Source organism: Microcebus murinus, chromosome 18, assembly GCF_040939455.1.
Source record: "Microcebus murinus isolate Inina chromosome 18, M.murinus_Inina_mat1.0, whole genome shotgun sequence".
NCBI classification, from domain to species: Eukaryota; Metazoa; Chordata; class Mammalia; order Primates; family Cheirogaleidae; genus Microcebus; species Microcebus murinus.
This window is the reverse complement of record NC_134121.1, coordinates 34,725,591-34,748,655: the sequence shown is the minus strand read 5'-3', so window position 1 is coordinate 34,748,655 and position 23,065 is coordinate 34,725,591. Positions and strand designations below refer to the sequence as shown.

General features: G+C 36.7%; 2 protein-coding genes across 4 annotated transcripts in view; one reads left to right on the top strand and one right to left on the bottom strand.

The window, feature by feature from the left end:
- The window catches only part of TOM1L1 (target of myb1 like 1 membrane trafficking protein), a 65,520-nt gene that overhangs the window by 40,240 nt on the left and 2,215 nt on the right, over positions 1-23,065 (top strand). The window contains exons 13-16 of one of the 3 annotated variants that reach the window (XM_012773447.3): positions 1,186-1,291; positions 1,688-1,769; positions 4,397-4,461; positions 5,146-12,568. In XM_012773447.3, coding sequence (XP_012628901.1) covers positions 1,186-1,291; positions 1,688-1,769; positions 4,397-4,460 — 252 coding nt within the window. In that variant the 3' untranslated portion in view covers position 4,461; positions 5,146-12,568. Of the gene's footprint in view, positions 1-1,185; positions 1,292-1,687; positions 1,770-4,396; positions 4,462-5,145; positions 12,569-23,065 lie in introns of those variants that run through there. The other 2 variants (XM_020281140.2, XM_075994450.1) reach the window with 2 other exon arrangements.
- COX11 (cytochrome c oxidase copper chaperone COX11) lies at positions 5,852-12,404 on the bottom strand. Its single transcript, XM_012774397.3, has 4 exons — positions 12,039-12,404; positions 8,469-8,624; positions 7,072-7,197; positions 5,852-6,690 (listed from the first exon to the last, which is right to left on the bottom strand). The coding sequence occupies exons 1-4, from the start codon at positions 12,402-12,404 to the stop codon at positions 6,508-6,510; spliced, it is 831 nt and encodes a 276-aa protein (XP_012629851.1). The 3' UTR covers positions 5,852-6,507.

Genomic DNA, 23,065 nt, shown 5'->3' with positions numbered 1-23,065 from the left:
CTCTTCCTGCAGACTTCCCACCTCAGTAAATGGCCACTTGATTCTTTCAGTTGCTTAGGTCGAAAACCTTGGGTAATAGCCTTGACTACTACCGTTTACTTTGAAGATATGTCCATTATTCAGCCATTTCTCATTTCTCACTTCTCACTGCTGCATCCTTGTCCCAGCACCAGCAGACAGATATTACAGTGGCCTCTAAAAGCTTGCCCTGTTCCAGCCTTTGCCTCCATCCCTTCCCCCCCGACCTCACAATCTAGTCTCAAAACAGAAATCACAGCAATGTTTTTCAAAAGTAGTCACATTATGTCCCTCGTCTGCTCAAAACCCACCTATGATTTTCCTCCTCACTGCTTTACTCAGAAAAACCTGGTATGCTGATGTGAGCCTACCTCTTCCCTCTCCATCCTCCCCTCTTGCCTCTCCCACTCGGCTCACTCTGCTCCCACCATACTGGCCTCTCTTACTTCAGAGCCTATGAACTTGTGTCCTCTCTGATAATCATGTTAGTCAGGGCCCTACATAACTGTCCGCAAATGGTGAGGCATTCCCTGTCCACAAACTATCAGAGCAGTATCCCGCCCCAGCCTCTCCTCCCCATTACCCTACTTTTTTATTAGAGCAAGTGCCATCTGCCATCTGTTTACATTTGGTGATGTCTGCCCCATGAGGGTAGGGACTTGGTCTGTTTTATTTATTGCTTTATTAATAGTGCTTGTGCCCGGGAACATTTGTGGAATGAAAGAGGAAAATTATAAGAAGAGATACTTCTAATTAAGATTTTTATCTTTATCTTTATAAGCCCTGATTTGACAGCATCACTGTGTGCCTCTCTATAGATTTCAGACTTTTTTTTCCCTGTTGGAGGCTGAGATTTTATGTTCAGAGTGAAACCACGAAGAATCTGGATTGAACCATACAATCCTGCTTCTTTTTTAAAGACAACATGTGTTGTTTTTTTATTTTAGTTTATATGGGAAGATACAATAGGCATAAAACCAGAGAGAAAAGTAGTAAATTTTGTAAGTAGTTACAACCTAAAAACTAAAGTAATAGTTAAAAATTACTAGTTCTTATCCAGTTGAGAGTATATGGTTCTTGGAATAGTGCCACTTGCAAAACTAGGAATCTAAATAATAAAAGCTGAATGTAGAATGTTTATTTGAACATGTGTTATGCTTTCTTAAGGTTCCAGAACATTCAAATTCAGTATTGCTACAGCCAGTGAGTCTACAGTCCGTTGCAGCAGCACCATCAAACCAGAGGCTACCACCTTTGCCCAGCAATCATCCAGGTATATGAGACCTTATTATTTGCATCAAATAAGGAAACAGATTTATTGGTAATTGAAAATAGGAGAAATTAGAGGAGCTCCTTTGCATTTTTAAGCAATATGAAATAAATTTAGGGCAGTGGCCATTAGAACTGATATTAAGAGATGGTAAAAATGCTTGTGTTGTATATTGAACTAGGGTATAAAATGAACTTTTAGTTGACATTTGGAAATCTTTTTGTTACAGATTTGTAGATTTGTTGCACTTGGGAGTAGCATTGGAACACCAGTCTGTTTTGGTTGTGTTTAAGATCTTATAGTTGAAGTCTAAATTAATAAAAATAATATTAATTGTGTATACTCCTTGAAAAGTATAATCTGTGTTTACCAGTCTCTTTTTTTTTTTTTTGCCTAAAGGGATGACAAAGAATGATCTCCAGCCACCCAATTACTACGAGGTAATGGAGTTTGATCCCTTAGCTCCTGCTGTCACTGCAGAGTAAGTCATTTACAAAATGATTAATTTATCTATTGTCTTGGTTCCCTTTGATAGCAGAGCTAACAGGGCTTGGTTATACATTTTACTTTGTTTAGTTCTTGGCAGAAATTGATGGCCTTATTAAAAATGACTTATGAGGTTTTATGGCAGCTATTGCTCTTAATGGTCTTATCATTCCAGCCTTGTGACTAAAAAATAAAAATGCTAGAGTTGCACATTAAGAAATAACCGGAACTGAGGTGTGTTAATGGATTCTTTCCTTGGCAGAAAGCCAGGTTCACTCTAGCTTGAGAAGGGCACTATTCACTGATTGGTGACATAAGTTAACACCACATTGATGGGATATTTTAGCTGTTCTTTAAGAACTGATCCAAAAAAAAAAAAAATGTAAGAACTTATTTTTAGTCTTCTCTGTATGACAACAATGTGCTTTAAATAGATAAAGCATTAGTGTAAAAATTACTTTTTAACTTGAAATCCTTAAAGCACCATTATTTTATGATTTCATATTGGTCAAGTATATATAAATATTTATGGGATGGTAGAGTCATTAAAGTTTTAATATACTTTGAGTGACTAAAGGTTACCTCCAAAATTCTTGCAAATGATTGAAACGAGTTTATGGAAATCATTATTCAGAAACTGTCAGTCTGCAGGCTGTGTCTTGCCCAAAGTTGTGATTTGTTTGACCTATGCAGAATTTAAAATGTGCATTTTAAAAATTAATGGCCAACAGTTAAGCTGAGATATTTAAAAATAAAAAATCTGGACTTCTTGATCTTGTGGATACTCTGAGCAGCACCAGGCCTGCATTTTTACATATCAGCAAGGGGTTGGGGCTGAGTAGTAGCTGTCACCTTTACACAGGTAGGCTCTGCAGCCCACCAGGTTCCAATGGACCCTGTGTCTCTTCTTTGCCCGGCATGTATAGACACTTAATGTTTTGATTCCTGGCTTAAACTCTCAATGTAATGATTGATTTTGGAATAATTTATAAGTACATATTAATGGATTTAAGAGTCCATTAATTTTTTTTTCCTAGCTCTGGATTGTGAAATTTCCCTAGGTCATTCTGCTTGATAAAATAGATATATCACTGAATACATTAGTGGTTTAAGAAACTGGCACTAAAGTTGGTATGCTTTCAAGAAACTTAATGTTTTTTTATCAGTTTCTGTATCAAATAGTGGAAACATTCTTGATTATATTCAAATTAGGAAATTGCTATAAGTAGATATGGCAGTGTGAGAGATAGTGAAGGTGAGACAGGGAGGCTGAACAGGTGAAGCTTGAGAATCTCTGTACTATTGTAGTTCTTCTAGGGGTTAGAGTGTCTCAGTTCCTTTGAAAGTTTCATGAAATCCAGAGATTTCTCTCCATGGAAAAGCATAGAATCTTGCAGAAAAGTTAAGGGATTTTCACATCACTGGGTATCCATGAACCCCAAGTTGAAAATTTTTGCTTTTGCAGGACATACAGTTCAACATTTATGAAGACACACATGATTCATTTGACAAATTGATTATTTATTAAGTGTCAGGGACTATGTGTGCTTGGTGCCTAATTTATATTGTTGAGCAAGAAACATGTTTCTTGTCCTCAGAGGTTAAATATAGTGTGGAGATAGAAACTAGAAAAATCACCAGGCTAATAAATATATGTACAATTTGCATTAATGGTATGAAAGAATATGGTGACTTGAGAGTGTTTAACAAGAACTAAGTTAAATGGGGGTTAGAGGAAGCTTGAGGATGTGACATTAAAGCTGAGACCTGGAATTGTTAGTCAAGTGAGAAGTTTGGGAATAAGTATCATAGTCCCAGGGCCACAGTCCTGAACCGGGATCCCCAACCGGGCTTGCAGCCTGTTTAGGAACCAGGCTGCACAGCAAGAGGTGAACAGCAGGTAGGACGAGCCAAGCTTCATCTGTATTTGTAGCTGCTCCCTATTCCTCACATCAAGGCCTCAGCTCTGCCTCCTGCCAGATCAGCAGCAGCATTACATTCTCTTAGGAGCGTGAACTCTACATGTAAACTGCACATGTGAGGGATGTAGGTTGTGTGTTCCTTATGAGAATATAATGGCTGGGGTGGAACTAAGGTGGTGATGCTAGGACTGGGGAACGACTGCAAATCATCCCAAAACCATCCTCCCACCCCTCAGTTCCATGGAAAAATTGTCTTCCATGAATCCAGTCCCTGGTGCCAGAAAGGTTGGGGACAGCTAGCCCAGGAAACAACTTGTACAAAGACCCAAAGGAAAGAGTCTTGGCACATTCAATGAAATGGAAATGCCAAAGCCAAAAGTGGAGAGAGTAAGGAGCCTAATACCAGATGTGGCAACTGTAATTTGGAAGCAAAGAGATGTGAACGTACAATTGTGAAGAACATTGCTGAGAGGACAAGTACTATGAAAACTGAAAACTAGATAATGGATTAAGTAACAGAAATCATTGGTGATTTTAGTCAAAGCCATTTTGATGGATTGATGGGAACAAAAGCCAGATTTCAGTGTGTTAAATAAGAGATGAAAGAGACAACAGGTTACGGTGCTGGCAGTTAAAAACCAAAATCATACTTTGAAATTGATAACATAACCCTTTTGCCATGATGGCTTGTTTGTTTCAGAGCTATTTATGAAGAAATTGATGTTCATCACCACAAAGGAGCTCAAAGTCATAGTGACTGTTGAGGTAAACAGTTAAGTTCAAGTTAACAATTTCATTTAACAGTTTCATTGAACAATTAACAGTTCAAGTTAAACAGTTTTATTCCACATTCCGTATAATTTCAGTGTAATTGTTGTTACTTCCTGTATTTAGTGTATTTATATTTTGTAAGGGCCATCTGAGTCTGACACTTTGGTAAGTGAAATATTATATGATTTCCCTTGAATTACTCAAACTGTAGTGAACTACTATCCATTAATGAAATATACTGTGATCTTGTCACCTGGAAATGAGGCTTGGGAATGCAGAAGTTACTGTATTGAATAGAAATATAATGTTAACAAAAGTAGACGGTCAGTAGAAACTTCTTAGCACTGAAATCAGGCATATTTGTCTTTAATGAACAGTTAATACTTGTTAACTGGTACCAGTAGAACCCATTCATTGTTAGTTCCTGTTAATAGGTCAGGGTTTTTCCTATTTGCTGCATTACTCATCCCATTTATTTACTAATGAATGGTCACCAGTGACCTATTAGCCTTATTTTATTTCCCTCACACCCTCCCCCTTGGAAGGGAGTACATTCCCACCTTCTATCAAACTGTTGTTCTACAGCCTCTCAGTAAAGAGGGATAAGGAAAAAGAGTTATTAAGGAATAGAGAAAGAGGACAGGATGAAGACTGGCTATTTTCTTCTCTTTATTTTAGATTAAAGTGGATGAACAGCTCACTAGCCACATCATGGGTGCCAACTCTCTAAAGGGTAGACCCTGTCCAGCTCTGAGGCCCAGAAGACCTACTAACCTGTTGAAAGCCACAATGGAACATTTCTCCTCTGCTATTGCGAAGATTAAATGGAAAAATAACAGTTCCAGGGTAACATTTATGGTTCTAACAGCTCAAGATTTTTTTCAATAGAATTTGTTTGTAACAAATACTCACTTTAAAACTTCAGCAGAAGAAAAATTACTTAGTCCTTAGGCCGACCAGTTTAATTGCAGTATGTATCAAAGGTCTTTCTGTATTTAGAAATCATCACACAGCTGTGATAACAGTAGATGAAGATTATTTTACTACAAAATAATTCTGAGTAGATGTTAGCACAAAATGTGAGAAACTTAATGTATTCCTCAGGAAGAACATTGAGTGCCTTCATTTAACTAAAGTTGAATGTAAAAGTCAATTTGCACTTCTTTATAAATAATGATTTAGAATTATTGTTAAACCCTTGATGACTGTAGTTTAATTATAGTTCAGGTGTCTTGAACAGGTCACTAGACTGTGTTGGGTGGCCTTTAAATATGATTCTTTGTAATGCTAAGTGTTCTTTTTTTCTTTTTACTCTAACTTAACATTTCTATTTGTAACAAAGACTACTAGAAAACATTCGTTTACATAAATTACAACAAATAAATTACTATTAAAATAATTTAATACATCTTTTTTACAGTTTGTTCTCAGAAGAAATCTTCACAATCCCACCATTACATTTTGACATCCAGGGACTTGGAATGCTAGCAGCTTAGTAGATATACTTAAATATTTTATTTCAATTTTATGACACCACAATTAACTCTGAATGTAAAATAGCTCTAGTTCTTAAAGGAAAATTAAAGTCAAATTTGAAATAAGAATATAAATCTTTGAACAATCTGTTAGAGTTTAGTGACTCCTACTCTGAGCTTTTAAAATAGTGACTGTTTATACTGAGGGAAAATAGCAACCAACTAATTTAGGCACAATAATAAATATGGTAAAAAGTTCTGGTTATGACCTGAAACAGATAACCCTGGGCATAAATTTTTTTTTTTTTAATTCTCAGATTACTTGCTACAAATATGAAGGGCTAATAATTTGGTTGAATCATCAGAAGAAACCCATATGCCTATTTAGAATATATGAGTAAATTGAGAACAGGTTCAGCTTTAAAGTGGGATAAATCAAAGGAAATAAACAGGTAGAACCATTTAAAATAGGGTTCACATTATTGTAGAATATTTCTCCTTTAAGAATGCAGGATACATGATTTTTTAAAAATCACAAATTTGAAGCAGGACTTAGTTGCTGACATCAATTATAGCCTGGAACTGGCAACGTGTATCCTTCTTTTGCTTCAAAAAATGTATAAGAAAGCGTGATGAGATCGACATTCACCATTTTTGGATCTTCAGCAAATTCAGGATCAATGTAGAAAAACACTGGCATATCTACTTCCTCTTGGGGATTAAGCCTTTGTTCTTCAAAACAGAAGCACTAGAAGTTATAGAAAGGTATTTGTTTAATAACATTTCTATTTTCTACCTATAACAACTAATAGAGTTCATTTCTTGATTTTAATAAGCATACCACTAAATATAATCTTTAAATTCTGTGATAGAGTAACAGTAACTTTTCATCTCAGATTGAGTTCTGCATAAAGGATTGGGAATCAACAGATTAACTTTAATCTTAAAAGCAGATATCCATTTGGTTTGGCTCTCAATCTCCACATATTGCGTATAAACAATGAAGAAAAATAGCTTGACGTTCAGAAGAAATGAGTTTTCAGGAATCATTAGTATCTGCTAAAAAAAAATTTCATACCACAGTTTCATGTACTTTTATCATTTTCTACAAGTTTGCATTTAGTTGTACCTGTATTTTATTGAAATACTGCCCAGCTTCAAATGGAACAACGTTGTATGTAGAAATTCCGATTACTGGTTTGTCAGTAGGATTCTTAGCTTTATAAAATGCCAGTGCAGTCTCTCCTGGAACCACCTGTTTTAAAGAAACATACATTATTAATATTTTAAATCTCACCCAGCTCTTTTCCCTGCTAAATTATAGTCGTATTATTTTTTCTATTCATCGGATCACAATACCTAAGCTAATTAGCTATTATATTAAGCTTATGTAAAGTTTATCAAAATATACTGTGAATATTACCCATAAACGTATCTGAGTTTCAGACTTTATTACATATGTCAATGAAGAACCAGTACTGTTATGCATAATTAGTTATGGATTGTACTCTTGTATATCTGGGATCTTCAAGCAATAATCTGCATATTGAGTTATTTAAAATGTGTCCAAGGACAACCTAAGAATGTCACAGCCTTTATAACACACCTAAATGCCATGATTAACTAAATCTTTTTTTTAAAGGCTTACCAACATTAAACTTACTTCATAACCAGAGATTAAATTTACGTTTATTAAACCAAAAAGTGTCAATACGTTGGTTTGAGAGAATAACTAAGAAAAACAGCAAGGCTTTAAAAAAAAATTTCCAAGGATATTCTATCACTTGTACCAATTCAGCCACTAATACCTTGTATACTACCATGTACCTGGAACTAATATTCAAAATTATAACCTACAAAATCCTTCATCATTGAAGAGATTCAGTCATGTTTACTTAACTGGGCAAGCTTTTCCAATAAGCATTGAAATTCTTTTTAGCTAATCCTCAGTTAATGAGATAGTATCAGTTAAAATCTTTCCAGGATTACTGTTAGTCACAGTTTTAGAAAACTTTTTAGGTATAGTCTTATTGAAATATAACATGAGATTTTACTATCTACTGATTAATTCAAAGGTGCTAAATTTTTTTTTTTCTTTTAGAGGGACAAGGATACTTTTGATGTAAACCAATAAACTACTTTCCATTGTAACCTAGGATTTTCAAGATTTTTCCTATATCATCTATACCAGAGGAAACATCAGGAACCTGTATAGTCTGACAGCTAATGCTACTGCCAGGATTAGTGACCAGAGGACTACTCAGTCAAGTCTTAATATGACTTTAATAAAACAGATGACATTTTCTATTGTTCCAAGCTGACTTACACTATCATATAATTTAAAAGTTAAAGTTTATATTCTGTTATATTAGGTATAGGGCACTATCAAAAAGTAGTCTATGGGAATAAGAAATTACAGTAATGGAACCTATTATTTTGAAATTGAGTTGAGGTGAGTGAAACAGTTTAAAGAAAGGAATTTATATTGAAAAAAGTAATCTTTTAATGACTGATTTAGTCACTTACATATATTTCTGTTTGCTGAGGTCTAAAGTTCCACTGAAGACTTGCATGCACATCTGCATTAAAGGTAACTTTAATTATTCGATCCTTAACAGGCACCATGTTTTCAATCTGATCTGATGCATGACCTGCAACTGCTGATCCTCCAAGTCCGGTAGTCTAGAAAAAGATACTAAATATGTTAAACAGTACATTTAGGTGTTGATCTATTTATTGGATAAAAATAAAATTTTAAAAACAATTTAACTTTAATAATCCCATTGGAGCCAAGCTACATTACTATCACTGACCATTTCCTATAACTATGTCAATGGTCTGACCACTTTTGGAATGTCAAGAGCCTGTATTTGTTAAAGTCATTCCTGTTTTTCAGCAATCCTTTGGTTATCTGGCATGGTCAAAAATGAGTCATTTGGGAAAAGCAAATTCTCTAGATAAGTGAATTATTATCACTGATAATACAGCACAGAACTTCCAGCTTTGGCTTTTATTAAAGACCCCTTTATTGCTAGTATTTTATATTAGCAATTATTCACTTAGAGAAGTAAGATTTACAACCTGGTCATTCCAATGAAAATACTTACGTAATTCCATTTTTCCATGTTCTTGTCTGGTTCTTTTCTATATCATAGCTTTTAGAATCTAAATTAGCTTGTAGTTTCACTTCTACATTCTACTTTTCTAAAGCATCGTAAGTATTTTCCCATGTTGGTTAATGTTTTTGTGTATTTTTCTGTACTTCTCTGCATAGTACAACTTTTATATGTATCACCAATTAATCAGAGCACCTAATCCCTTTGGCTACTGAATCAGCTAGTCATAGGGCATCAGGATAATTTGTGTCTGACACCTGTTTTCTTTATTGTCATTATTTCCTTATTTTCAGATGCTTTAAAAAAAAAAAAGTCCTTACTTCCAAGGTCAACATTCTTCTGATGCTTGACGTTGTCAGAATTCCAGTTTCCGGATAATTTACCTGTTACTATACTAGAAAAAAAATACCAAATTTGAGGCTAGGGGAAGACTCCCAGCAAGATATAGTATTACTATCTCCTAGTTATACAAGTCAACTAGCTTCACTCATGCAATATCACTGAATTACATTATAACCCTAAAAGTGTCAGAGAGCAAGCCTTTGCACTTGTTTAACAGGTAAGTGTATTCTTCTGCCTAAAAATGCTATAACGTTTAAGGGTTTCGCCCTTGCTCAGGCTGGTATGGAACTCCTGAGCTCAAGCAATCCTCTTGTCTTGGCCTCCCAAAGTGCTAGGATTACAGGCATGAGCCACCACGCTCAGCCAAAGTTTAAGTTTTAAGATATAACTCCTTTTCTTGACGAATTTGAGTCGTGAATAAAAAAAATTAAGTGTCCTCCTTCAACAGATTCTGTAATATATTCTTTGAATATAGACTGTTCAGGTTTCTTACTTCACTGCTTAAAGAAATTAAAATAGAGTAGAAAAGAGTGCTGAAAAGAAACATCTACTAGTTGTGCCACAAGTCAGCTCTAAGAACTGAATAAGCCGTATTTTCTTTGGGCTACACTTGACATGCTCATAAGATGAGGTCACTGTACTAAGTGGTTTATATAATCCCTTATTTCTGGGTTTAAAATTGTGATTCCAGAAAAAAAAAAAAAAAGGTATTCTTTTAGAAGTATCACTGTTTAACATCCAAATTGATTTTAGGGTTACAAATTACATTTTGTTTTACCTTCCTGCCCTATGACTGCATGTGGACACACAGACAATATTATTAGTTATTTATTTCTTTATTTGGAGAAGAAAAGAGTAGTTTATTAATTTGCCAGTAAATGAGGAGTTTGGCAGACTACCATCTCAAAGCACCAACATCCTTGTCAGTTACTTTAGTTTTAGGCAGGGTTTCTCAGCCTCACATTTTGGGTTGAATAATTTTGTTGTGGGGGGAGCGTGTCCTGTGTACAGTTGGATATTTAGCAGTATCCCTAGGCTCTATGCACCAGATACCAGCAGCATCGTATCCCTCCCACTCCCTCAGGTTGTGGCAACCAAAAATGTCTTCAGACATTGTTAAATGTCCCCTTGTGGACAAAATCACTTTCTTCCAGCCCCTGGTGGTTTGAGGGGGATTTATACTTGCTTATTTGGATTCAGTTCACTTATGATTTAACCAACTAGTAGTTTTAAGGTTCATGAGGTTCATGCTTGGCCTCAGATGAAAAGTAATTCCCATTCTATACTCATCCTCCAGAACTCAAGCTATTGCACATTCCCACACAAATGCTGACATTAGCCTGAAAAGCCCTTTTGACTTCTGCTGCTTTACCATCTAAAAGAAAGGCAAGTTGATCTCCATAGAGGAAGTAAGCCAGACATTAACAATAGTGGCAGGAAAAAGCAGTAATCCCAGGTACTAATACCAGTTGTGATGGATTCCCGCACTTTGCTGCACATTAGAATCTCTTGAGGAGTCCTTGAAAAATTACTGATGCCTGGTTCTTACTCTGACATTCCAATACAATTGGTAATGTGTGTGACCTGGGCATTTAGATTTTTAAAAGCTCTCCAGGTGATTCCCAATGTACAACAAAATTTGGGAACCACTATCTTAAACACTAACTGAATGAACACAATGCATAGCTCTCACTTGTGGCATGATTTTTAAACCAAAATTCCTGGTCCCTACCCTAGACCTCCTAATCAAAATCTCTGAGGTAGGGGGTGGTCCCTGGCATGTGTATTCAAGAAGTTCCTCAAGTGATCCTAATGCCTAGCCAAAGCTGCAAAATACTATTTAAGAACTAAGGAGAAACCTGTGAAATAGGTGAAGTTTGACTTGCCAGTAGTTCTCAAATTTTAGTCTGCATCAAAAACAGCTAAAGGACTTAGTAAAACACAGGTTGCTGATCCTCTGCCACCAGGGTTTGATTCAGTAGTTATGCAATCGGGTCCTAGAATTTGTACTTTTAACAGTTTCCCACATGATGTTGATGTTGCTGGTCCCACGGGCCACAATCTGGAAACCACTGCACTAGAACTCTTTATCTAAAAGGGAGCCCAGGGTAAGCACATTACAGTTATATTAATGGGGCGGCGGCCTCACAGGCTTAATTAATGCCTCCTGTATGGATGAACAGCCAGAACCAGTTTAAGCACAAGAAACACGATATTCCCTTTGCCAGGGGTTAACCTTTGCACATAAACCACATGTAGTTCACAGATGAATGCATTAATAATATACAGTGCACTTTTTAAAGTGTGTGTGGGCAGGAGGGTAAGGCAGACTAGACTACTGGGTACCCTATTAGAGGCTGGGGACCTTTCTGGTGAGGTGGTAGCTCAGAGAACTGGGAATTTCACTCAGTAGCGTGGTGTAAGCACGATCACCACGGAGAATTGGGTTCTACTTGCAGTTTTGCCACTTTCTTTGGTGCCCTGGGGTAAATCACTGTTTTGAGCCTGTTTCCTCTTTGATAGATGATCTTGGACGTTCGTTCCAACTATGAACCATAGAGCGATCGCTGTCCAGGAATGTGTCCTGCACCTCCACCCCTTCTGACCGCGCCGCCCAGTGGCCAGCGCCGGCCCCTACCTGGCAATAAAGGCGATATAGGGGCACGGCGGCATAGGACGCCCCCAGCATGCCCACGGCGGCCGCGGCCACATACGTGAGGACCGTCTTGTTCCGCCGCCGCCAGTCCTCCTCCTGCGCTCGAGTGAAAGGGTTCGTGCTCTTCGGCCGCCGCGGCTGCTGCACGGCCCGGTCCCGAGCTCGAGGACTCGTGCGCTTCCACGTCCCGAGCCGCCTCAGCCCCCACTGGGCATCTCCTGTCTCATTCCACCTGGGCCTAAGAAACGCCTCTACCCTCTCCGCTGCCCTGGCCGGCGACCCAAGGTGGCTCCAACGCCAGCCACAGAAAACAACGCGCCCCCATGCCGGACGCCAGAGCCCTCCCATAGACCCCGGAAAGAACGCCCGCTGTTGGGGACGAGAAGTCAGTTCTCGCGGTGCCTGCTCTATCTCGCGATATCTTGGTTGAGCCTGCCGCTGCCTTGGCTACCCGGCTCCTCAGGTGGCAGCGCTTGTAGTTGGGCTACGGAGGCCGGGTTGCCAGATTATTGGTAAGTTCGCGTTTTGCTTCGTGACCGTTCCTCCCACTTTGCTTCCCTCAGTGGCTCTCTAACTTACTTTTAGGAAAACGCTGTTTTCTACTCCGCGTGCAAGCTTATCATCATTTGGAGTTGTGCCTCTGATATTTCTAAACTCTACCAGCCTTTGTCTCGACCTAGCGGCCCCGAGCGGCAGCTCTCCTGCTGTCCTTTTACCTGGAGTTCCCTGACCGCGCGCTCCTCTGTTTAACTGCCCTCGGCTTGGGCTCAGGGATCATGTCTCTCAGGAAGCCTTCCTTTGTTAACCACAGCCCTCACGGACACTCAGGTCATCTGCATTTTCTCAGCCCCTGGGCAATCGGCTCCCATTGCTCCGATGCCCCTTTACTACTTGCCCAGTGAAAATCGCCACATCTGGAGCCAGAGGGACGCTGTCAAACTGAAGTGTGGGTGGAAGACAGTGACCAGGATATGAGGGCCATTTAAGGGAAGATTGAAGGAAAAGAACCTTGTGGGGGATGTGATAGCTTTATTCAAGTAGTCCTACGGGACAAACTATAGGGGGACAGATTGCAAAGCCGATTTTACTAGAATAGAAGGAAGCATCTTTTTAGAAACTGTAAAATAGTGGTTAAAAGCTCAGTTTCCCAGGTTGGGCAATTCTGGTTTCTTACCCTGGTCTTCACCATAGCTGTGTCCGTAGGCCCGCAATTTTTACCTCTCTAAGACCTGGTGGCCTTATTTGTAAAATGGAAATCATAATAGTAAATAAGAATATGCATATAAAGTGATTTATCATGGTGCCTGATGCATAGGAAGAATTTAGTAAAAGTTTGGCTTTATTTTTAATAGCCAGGGCAGGTGTAATTATCCACACTTTTATGGATGTTGAAACTGAAGACCTGAAAAACTTTGTCATTCAACATTTATTTATTCATTATAATCTGCTGTGCGCCAGACACTGTTCAACCTGCTGGGGCTATAGCACAGAACAAGCCGAACCAAAATCTGTTTTGGAGTGTGCTTTCTACTGAGGAACTCAGGAGATTATCAAGTAACAGATACATAAATAAGGGAATTTCAGATAGCAGTGCAATGGAGACAGTGAAATAGCATAATGTGATTAAGAGTGATGAGGGGGAGGGGTAGAAAAGCTAGGTCTTTCTGAAGAGGTGGCATTTGAGTCTAGTCCTCAATAATGATAAGGAACTACCTACATAATGACTGTTCCAAGCCACGCAAAGGCCCAGGGGAAAGAAAGAGCTAGATGTGACTGAAGAACAAAAAGAAGGCCAGTGTGTTCCTAGCATAGTAAGGGAGGAGAAAAGTGGTAGGAAATGGGGTCAGAGCAGGTATACAGAGACCTGATAATACAGAGCCGTTCAAGCCATGTCCAAGGGTTTGGATTTTATCTTTAAAGTAATAGGAAGCTATTGGAGTGTTTGAAGAGTACAGGTGATATAATCTGATTCACACTTTAAAAAAAAAGATATTGGTTATTTTGTGGAGAATGGATTAAAGGCAGGGGAACAAAAAATAGAACACTTAGGAGGCAGTTGCAATAAAGACTGTGAGTGATGATGGTCACCTTGAGTAAGTAATTGATTAACTTGTGGTCGCAGGCCAGAAAGTTGCAGAGCCAATAAAATCCAAGTATTTTCTCACTCCTTTCTACTCTGGCACACTGTCTCAAAAATGTCAAGCTTCTGTGATTCTACAAATTTATTCATATTGTGTCATGACATTGCTTAAAAAGCTTTTTTATAGCTTAAAAAGCTGTATATTCCTCTTTTCTTGTACCAAATTTTCGATTCTTTCAGAGGAGACCTCTCATATTTTAATTTTCTAACTGTGTACACTCAAATCCCATGTAAGCATTAATGTCCTTGAAGCTAACAGTACATTTCCTCTGACTATTCAGGGTAGGTACCTCTTCCATGTAACTCTAGGTAGCTCTTCCAGGTACTCTTCCATGTAACTCTAGGTAGCAATATAAATATATATCAGTAATAGTGTCTTTGTCTTGGACTCTGTAAATGCCAAGTGTAACTATTCCCTTCCAAGGAGCATGATTTTTATAGCAATAAGGTGGTATTGGTCTTTGTAGCTTTCTACTTTAATAAAGGAAAATATTTATCATATCTGGTATTAATATGATAATTTAAAATAACAATTCATATTTACTGGACAGCTAAAATATTTTTAGTATTTCATTTATATGGAGAATGTATTATGTAAAACATCATTTAGTTAAATCTCCGATTAACTTTTACTTTGAAATAATTTAAAATTTTTTACATAAAAGTTGCAGAAATAATACACAAATCTATATATCCTTCACCTAGATTTTCTAGTCTTTAACATTTTTATACCATTTGAGAATAGATTGCAGACATGATGTTACAGAACTATAGGCTTCATATTTAACTTGTTTATCTCCTAATTACAGGGATACTTTCTCATTCATAACCAACAGTACAGCATCAAAATCAGGAAGTTAACGTCAATCCAATGTTACCATATGTAAGTCAGCTTGGGCTGCTATAACAAAATACTACAGACTGGGTTTCATAAACAACAGAAATTTATTTCTTACAGTTCTGGAGCCTGGAAAGTCTAAGATCAAGGCATCAGCTGATTGAGTTCCTGGTGATGGCTCTCCCTGGCTTGTAGCCATCTGCCATCTTGCTGTGTTCTCACATGCCTGGGAGCAGTGAGTGAACTTTCTATTGTCTCTTTTTATAAGGGCACTAATCCCATGGGATCAAGGTCCCAACCTTATGAGCTCATTTAATTTTAATTATTTCTTGATTCAACTGCAGCTACACTGGGGTTAGACCTTTAACATAGTAATTTTAGGAGACATATACATTAAGTCCTTAACACCATGTTATCAGTGGACTCTCTTTAAATCAGCAGTCTCCAAACTTTTTAGCACTATGAAGAGACCAATCTCCCAATTTTACAGTTGAGGGAACAGGCTTAGAATGATAAATTAACTTGCCCAACCTTATTCACATGGGTAATGGCAGAGCTGGATTTTAAGCCTGGATTTTTTCCGACTCCTCGCTCCTTGCTGTTTTTACTGAATCTTGTAGAAAGCAGCTTTGCAATGGACAAAAAAAACACAGCAGCTTTTCTTTTCAATATTAGGAAATATTTCTTCTACCTCAGTTAAAAATCATCATTAATATGGTTAGATGCCTATTTGTAAAATGGCACATTTTGAAGTTATTTCTAAGCTAAAACAAACAGTTTAGACAGAGTTGAACATAGGGTTGAGGTCAGAGACCAAGGTTGAAACCTGGATCCAAGGAGTTCTTATGAAAAAAAAAATCTATCAATGTACATAGGCACAATAATAATGCAACATTGGGAGATGCTGAAATATAAGTTTTTCTCTAAAGCTTGAATTGAATGCATAACCTTGGGCTGCAATTCTGTTGAGTCTGAGTGTGCCTGTGATATTGCACAAATCATTGTAGTAACTAATGCCAGCCAAATAATGGGTTCTACCAGGAATGGAATCGGAGCTCTTCAGGTAAAGGCTAGTCCAACCCCATTGTGCAGGTAGAGGTGCTAATTATACACTTTAAAGATGGAAAGCAAGACTAACATTTCACACTTGATACCTTTAGTTTTCAGTATTATTCTTAAGCAGTAAATAATTACTTGTAAACTCTTTCTAGTTAGCTATGATCATGTCCAATTTTACATATCAGATAAAATAAGTTTTTTCATAAAAACCATCTTGATATTCATGAAATGTTTTCTTATCTGATTATTGGTTTTCAGGTTTTCTGAAGACCTAAATATTATAAAGATGTATTACTTTAAATTTTGGTTTGTAGTTACATTTTTTAGTATTTTAATGCATACTATAAATTAAGGAAATTGCAGCTTTAATTTTAATGTGGTAGTCACTGAACTGTATTTCCTAGCTGTCTATTTGCCTGATAAAGCTATTGGATCTATTTAGCCATCTTAAACACCTAACAATAATTCCAACAGTACTAACAACCATTTATTTGGTAGCTATTTATTACAATACCTGTACCTTAAAGAGGGAGAGTAATGTATTTGAATAAATAGTAATAACGAATTATAATTTGCTTGAGGGCTGGGTGTGGTAGCTCACACCTATAATCCTAGCTCTCTGGGAGGTGGAGGCCGGAGGATAGCTTGAGCTCTGGAGTTCCAGACCAGCCTCAGCAAGAGTGAGACTGGGTCCTACACTTGGTGTAATGCTCTGCTGTCACCATCTTGAAATTCTTCATAATTATTTAACATGGGGCCTTGCATTTTTATTTTGTTTTGAACTCTGCAGTTTAAGTAGCCAGTCCTGGTCAAGATATACATAGAGATATATGCACAATAGTATATCCCACATGCACTGACTTTCTGACATGATTCAGGCTTAAGCACATTCCACCTATCTGGAATAAACAGAATTAAAAGCAAAGGCAGAAAACCCTAGAAAATGCCTTAGTAGGTTAAAGGTAAGAGATAAGGCAAAAGGCAAATGCTAGTCTCCTGAGACTAGTCAGGTGATGTGAAGTAAGATCAAGCAAAATTCCCAACTCTACTGGGGCCCATAAGACCCTGGGTAATCTAGACCTTGCCACTTGCTCTGACCTCATCTCCTACTGCTTTCTTCCTGTTCACTATGCCCCAGCCACACTTCTTTCTTCTCTTTAAACATCCCAAGTTTGTTTTACTGCCTTAAGACCTTTTCTGTGCTTGGAGTACTTTGTCCCTCAATTTTTTCCGTGGCCAACTTACTATTTGGGTCTTAGCTGGGACACCACTACCCAATCTCAATTAGCCGTCATTTGCTCAGTCACATTTGATGTCACCTTTCAGTATCTGAAATATAGTTCATTCTGTTGTTTCCTTTTTTATTTTTCTCCCGCCACTAGAACGTAAATGCCACAAGAGCAGGAATCTTGGCTTATTTACCGTAATATCACAAGCACTTAGTAGAGTGCCTGCACACGATTATACTTATATAAATGAAAGCAAGCAGAAGGCACTGGAGTGGTCTAAGAAAACTTCTGAGAGCAGTGAGCTGTTGTGCTGATAAGGATCTCATGTTTCAAGAAAACTAAGACTCCTTCTTTGAAGCAGTTTTCTGGTGTTTTCCACAGGGTTGGGCTGTGTGTTACAGCCAGATGCTTGTTCATCCACCCCCAAGACAAATGAGCAGCATTCCTGAACTACTTAGATCAGGTGTCCTCAAACTTTTTAAACAGGGGGCCAGTTCACTCTCCCTCAGACCGTTGGAGGGCCGGACTATAGTTTAAAAAAAACTATGAACAAATTCCTGTGCACACCGCACATATCTTATTTTGAAGTAAAAAAACAAACGGGCAAAAACACCCGCATGTGGCCCGCGGCTGTAGTTTGAGGATGCCTGACTTAGATTCTTGAAAGGAAAAAAATGTGTTAACAAAGGGAATACTGCCTTTGGGTAGAGAATAAAGAAGATAGTAAAATACAGTTGGCCCCTCATATCCTTCAGTTCCACATCCACAGATTCAGCCAACCACACATCAAAAATGTAGTTGGGCCTATGATGTCTGTGTCTGTACTGAACATGTATAGACTTTTTTTTTCTTGTCATCATTCCCTAAAACAGTATAGCATAACAACTATTTACATAGCATTTGCATTGTATTAGGTATTATAAGTAATCGAGACTTGACTTAAAGTATAGGGGAGGATGTACATAGGTTACATGAAAATGCTATGCCATTTTATATGAGGGATTTGAGAAGCATCCTTTGATTTTGGTATCTGCAGGGAGACCAGACCCAGTACTCCACCACCACCACACCCAATACCTAGAGAGAAGACTAGTTCTTTAAACTATTATATCTTTGTTTCCTGAATCCTTTGTCATTTTAAAAGCATCAGTTAAGTAAACTTTAGCCCAGGGAAAGGAGTCATTCCTGATATTGCCACTATTTTTAAAACAACCCTAGAATTACATAAACAGCTGATGTTATCTTGAAGAGTCTCTACTGTGATAAGTATACAAGTTGCCACAGTGTCTAAATGCTCTTATTCTTATGTTTCCTCAAATATAAAACTTAATCAATAGATCTAACTACACAAGAAATATTTACATTTTTAATATTAGCTCCAGTGAGTCAAGAAATAGTTGACTTGTGAGTCTAGTCACAGAAACCAGACAAATTATTTATTGGATAGCCAGCATCATCTTACCTTCCTCCTCTCTTGAAATAACCTTAATATGAAATGTCTTTAGACATTTTTCCTCCTCTCTGATCCCTTCTCTGAAATAATATGACTGTAGGATGCCCCAACCCATTCGTGGACCATACTGATCTTAGGGGTACATGTACATTTTAAGAAAATCGTCCCCTCAAAAAACATTAAGGGACTTGTAGTTTAATAAGCTTGGCATAAACTTTTTTATTTATAGAGCCAAAAAAGAACTTTAAAGATCATAATGAATGATTTTGTCATTGTACATATGAAGAAACCGAGGAGCCGGGTTATTAAGTGGCTGCACAAAGTCACATGGTCAGTGAGATCTAGCCTTTAGACCAATGCAATATACATCTAAATATAAAACCAGTGGCAAGGAAAATTCCAAAATTTTTCTTTTTAAACAGACCATATATGGTTAATTTCAGAAGAAAATAACATTAAATATTTTCTGTACTATGAGTTTCTTATGAGTCTTCTTTTTTTAAAATTATAACAGCAAAAGGTATGTTTTGTTTTTAATGCCTGTTAGTTGGCTTACAAGAAAGTAGTCATAAGAAGTTCTTCAAAGTGTATAAACAGTTTTCTTGGGAAACACCAGATCTATGTTGTTTTCAATTTCAAATTGCAAAATTTGTTGATACCTTAGCAAATGGAGGTGAAAGAAGAAAATGACATAATGGGAAAATGACATTAAAGGAGGAGACATACCTAGAAGGGGTTAATTTTAAATACTAAATGCCAAGACAGCACACTCAAACCTAATAACTTTTTGATATTTTTCCTTCTTTATCAAAATAATATATCAGTATTTATCCTCATTGTGAACCATTCAAAAAATAAAGAATAATTTAAAGAAGGAAATAAAAATAAGAGTAAATAAAAATAATGGTAATTCCAATTATCAGTTATTGTCTTTTTACATTTTAGTATTTTTTCACAAATGTAATTTTAAAAGATGAGATTATTCTATAAAATCTATTTTTAGCCTGCTATTGTTTTTTACCCAGATTATTTTTGTTTGTTCGTTTTCTTTTTTCCCACTGGTTATAGCAGAAATATGACCTAGATTATTTTTGATGACTACATAATATTGTTTTATGTTGGTATACTATTAACCAATTATCAGTGTTTATATATTAATATGTAGTTGGTTTCTGATGTTTTATAATTATTAACTATACTATGATGGTATTCATGAACTAACAAATATTTTTATGTGTTTGCTGGATCACCCCTGGCCAACCATAGTGTTAAAATGAACTGGTGTCCTGCCTTTGATGGGCAAACCCTGGATTTGGATTTTCTACCATTACTGATATCCTCTCTCCTCCCATGCCCATTAAAATGTTTTTATTCTCTCATTTTTTTTTTTTTTTTTTTTTTTGAGACAGAGTCTCACTTTGCTGCCCAGGCTAGAGTGAGTGCCGTGGCATCAGCCTAGCTCACAGCAACCTCAAACTCCTGGGCTCAAGCGATCCTTCTGCCTCAGCCTCCTGAGTAGCTGGGACTACAGCCACGTGCCACCATGCCCAGCTAGTTTTTTTTTATATATATATATATATTAATTGGCCAATTAATTTCTATTTATAGTAGAGACAGGGTCTCGCTCAGGCTCAGGCTGGTTTCGAACTCCTAAACCTCGAGCAATCCACCCGCCTCGGCCTCCCAGAGTGCTAGCATTACAGGCGTGAGCCATCATAATTATTTATTTAAATGTCCTAAATTTTACTTTTAAGGGATATTTTATAAGTCATATTTACATACCTTTCTTAGATCCCTCTGACCCTTAGCCACATCTTCATTTTGAATATAAAATTAAGGAGTGCTCTTTATGCTTTTATTGCTTCACATGGAATCTGGTTACTTTGTACAGTGTGTGAACCCACAAAAACAATTAAATCTCTCATTTATGCCCTTGGAAAGGCTAACAAACAAAAAGCCTCCTTGAGCTCTGGCTTTCTTTTGGGCCCTCTCTAAGACATTTAATCATGTGAGCCTTTGTGCTCAGTATGAGCTGAAGATCCCAGTCAGTTGATCAAGCTAATTTGGTAGATTTTCAGAGACCTCTAGATGGCCAATAGTTTCTGGCAAAGCACATTTCTCATGAGCTCTTTAAAACTACTATTAGTGTTATGAAGAGACAGGGCTTAGTATTGATCCAGCAAATCTTGCCTTCATTGGTATCATGCTGTCCTTCTTTTTCCTTCTGTTATTTTTTCACTGTAGACAAACAGCTAAAACACATTAGAGTTCTTGACCTCACAGTTTGTTAAGTTCTTTGAAGTAAATATAAAAGTACTTTGGCAAGGAAGGATGGAAATTAAGCTCTTGCTTACAAAGCTGTTGGTCTATTCTAGATGTGTTATTTTAAATGTTGCAAAGATAGTTCAATAAATCGTCTAATCAGTTGTTCATAATAAAGGGGTGTGTGTGTGTGTTGAAGTGTTAAGTAGGATGCACTTGGATATAAACCAACATATCACAGTTACACAGTTTTCAACAAAAATCTAACACATGAATTGTGCCTATTTTTTCTTCAACTGGTTTATTATTAACATTTTTAAATGAAGACATTTAATCGTATAGTGGAATTTACAGTGGGAGGGAAATTATTTTCTAGAAAACACTACGCCAAGGTTTTCAAAAACAGTTTTTGTCGTTTACTAAATGGATTTTAAAAAGGTATTAACAACAAAAAAATAAAATACCTAGAAATTAACTAAGTAAGAAATGTGCAAGGTTAATATGAAGGCAACTTTAAAACACTATAGCAGGTCACAAAAGAAAACTTGAACAAATGTAAAGACATCACAAGTTCTTGGATAGGAAGACTCAAAATAACATCAAGATAAATACCAATACTTCCTCAATTAATTTGTAAATTTAATTTGATTCCCTAACAAATAGCATTGTTTTGTTTTCTAAACAGGTAAGAATATTTTGAAGTTAATGTGTAAAAGAAAAGACAACCAAAACCCACCAGGGAAACTTGCTTAACAAAAGAACAGTGAGAAGGGATAGATCTTACTAGATATAAAAACATATATGATAAAGCCTCAGTAAATAGAACAACATTGCCAAGATGGGCAAAAATTCAAGTTTTGTAATATACCCTGTTGGTTAGAATTTGGAGTAACAGTAATTGGTAGAATAGTAAATTAATAAAACCCTGATTAAGGGAAATTTGGCAATTTCTATCAATTTCATTATGGCATTGTGATAATTTCATTTAATATTTACCATAATTTCTTGCAAAAGATATTTTTATCCCTTTCCATTTTATGTTTTCTATTTTTGATCTAGTAAAAATAACTATTTTTAGAAAGTATTGACTGTTTTGTCTCTGAGAATGTAAATAACTAAATCTCATTCAAATACCATATGCATTATGGACAGATGAGGTTTCTAATTATGTAGAATAAAACTGGTTTATTGAGATTGTAAGTAAAAAGATTTGTATATCAAAGTAAAGCTCCCATTTAAATTTTCTAGAATAGATTCTTCATATAAAAAAAGAATTTTTCTTTTAGTGTTCCACGTTCTGTGTTTTTGCTGACCTGTTTCTCCCTTATGACTCACCAAACTAAAAAGCAATGTATTTTTCTTGAATGTATAATTTTTTAGTGAATGAACAAAATGTTTTCCTTCTGTGTCATTCATTAATAATGTGAAGGGGGGAAGTTGTGTGAGTGTGTGTGTGTGTAACTTTATTAGAATCCCTGTTGGTTGAAGACCTTGTAAACTTGTATAAAGGAGGAAGTAGTAAACAGGCAAAGGAGAGGGAAGAGACAGGCATTTTCTGATATTTAAGGATATGACAATGAATGGATATCTCAGTCATTTAAAAAAAAAGCCTACTGCTTGGATGGGTAAGATTAAACCACTTCTGTTATTGTAAATCAATAACAATATTGTTATTGTTTAATCAATAGTGTCATCTTCATATAAAAGAGGCAGCATGTTACTATTACTATGCTCTCATTCAGCTTTTTTGGAGAATGAAGTTTCTCACATAAGTTAATTTCCCAACATACTGTAGTAGAAAAAGCTTGGGTTTGGAGCCAGGAAGAACAGAATTCAAATTCTGTTTTACCAACTAGCTTGTGACAGTAGACAAGTCACAGAGTTTCTCTATAACTCTGCTTTCATTTATGTAAAATCAGATTAATAATGCCTGCATTGTGGGGCTCTTAGAAAAATCCAGGACACTGAAAATTAGGACACTGCCAGGCATGTTAAAGTGAATGGAATAATTTAAACACTGAAAGTTTA

What these genes read in the sequence shown, in the direction of transcription:
- COX11 (XM_012774397.3), bottom strand. Translation starts at nt 12,404, where the DNA reads ATGGGAGGGCTCTGGCGTCCGGCATGGGGGCGCGTTGTTTTCTGTGGC. An exon ending in CTCAGCAAACAGAAATATAT is followed by an intron (nt 7,198 to 8,468) that starts GTAAGTGACTAA and finishes TCTTTAAAACAG; the next exon opens with GTGGTTCCAGGAGAGACTGC. An exon ending in AGTATTTCAATAAAATACAG is followed by an intron (nt 6,691 to 7,071) that starts GTACAACTAAAT and finishes TATAACTTCTAG; the next exon opens with TGCTTCTGTTTTGAAGAACA.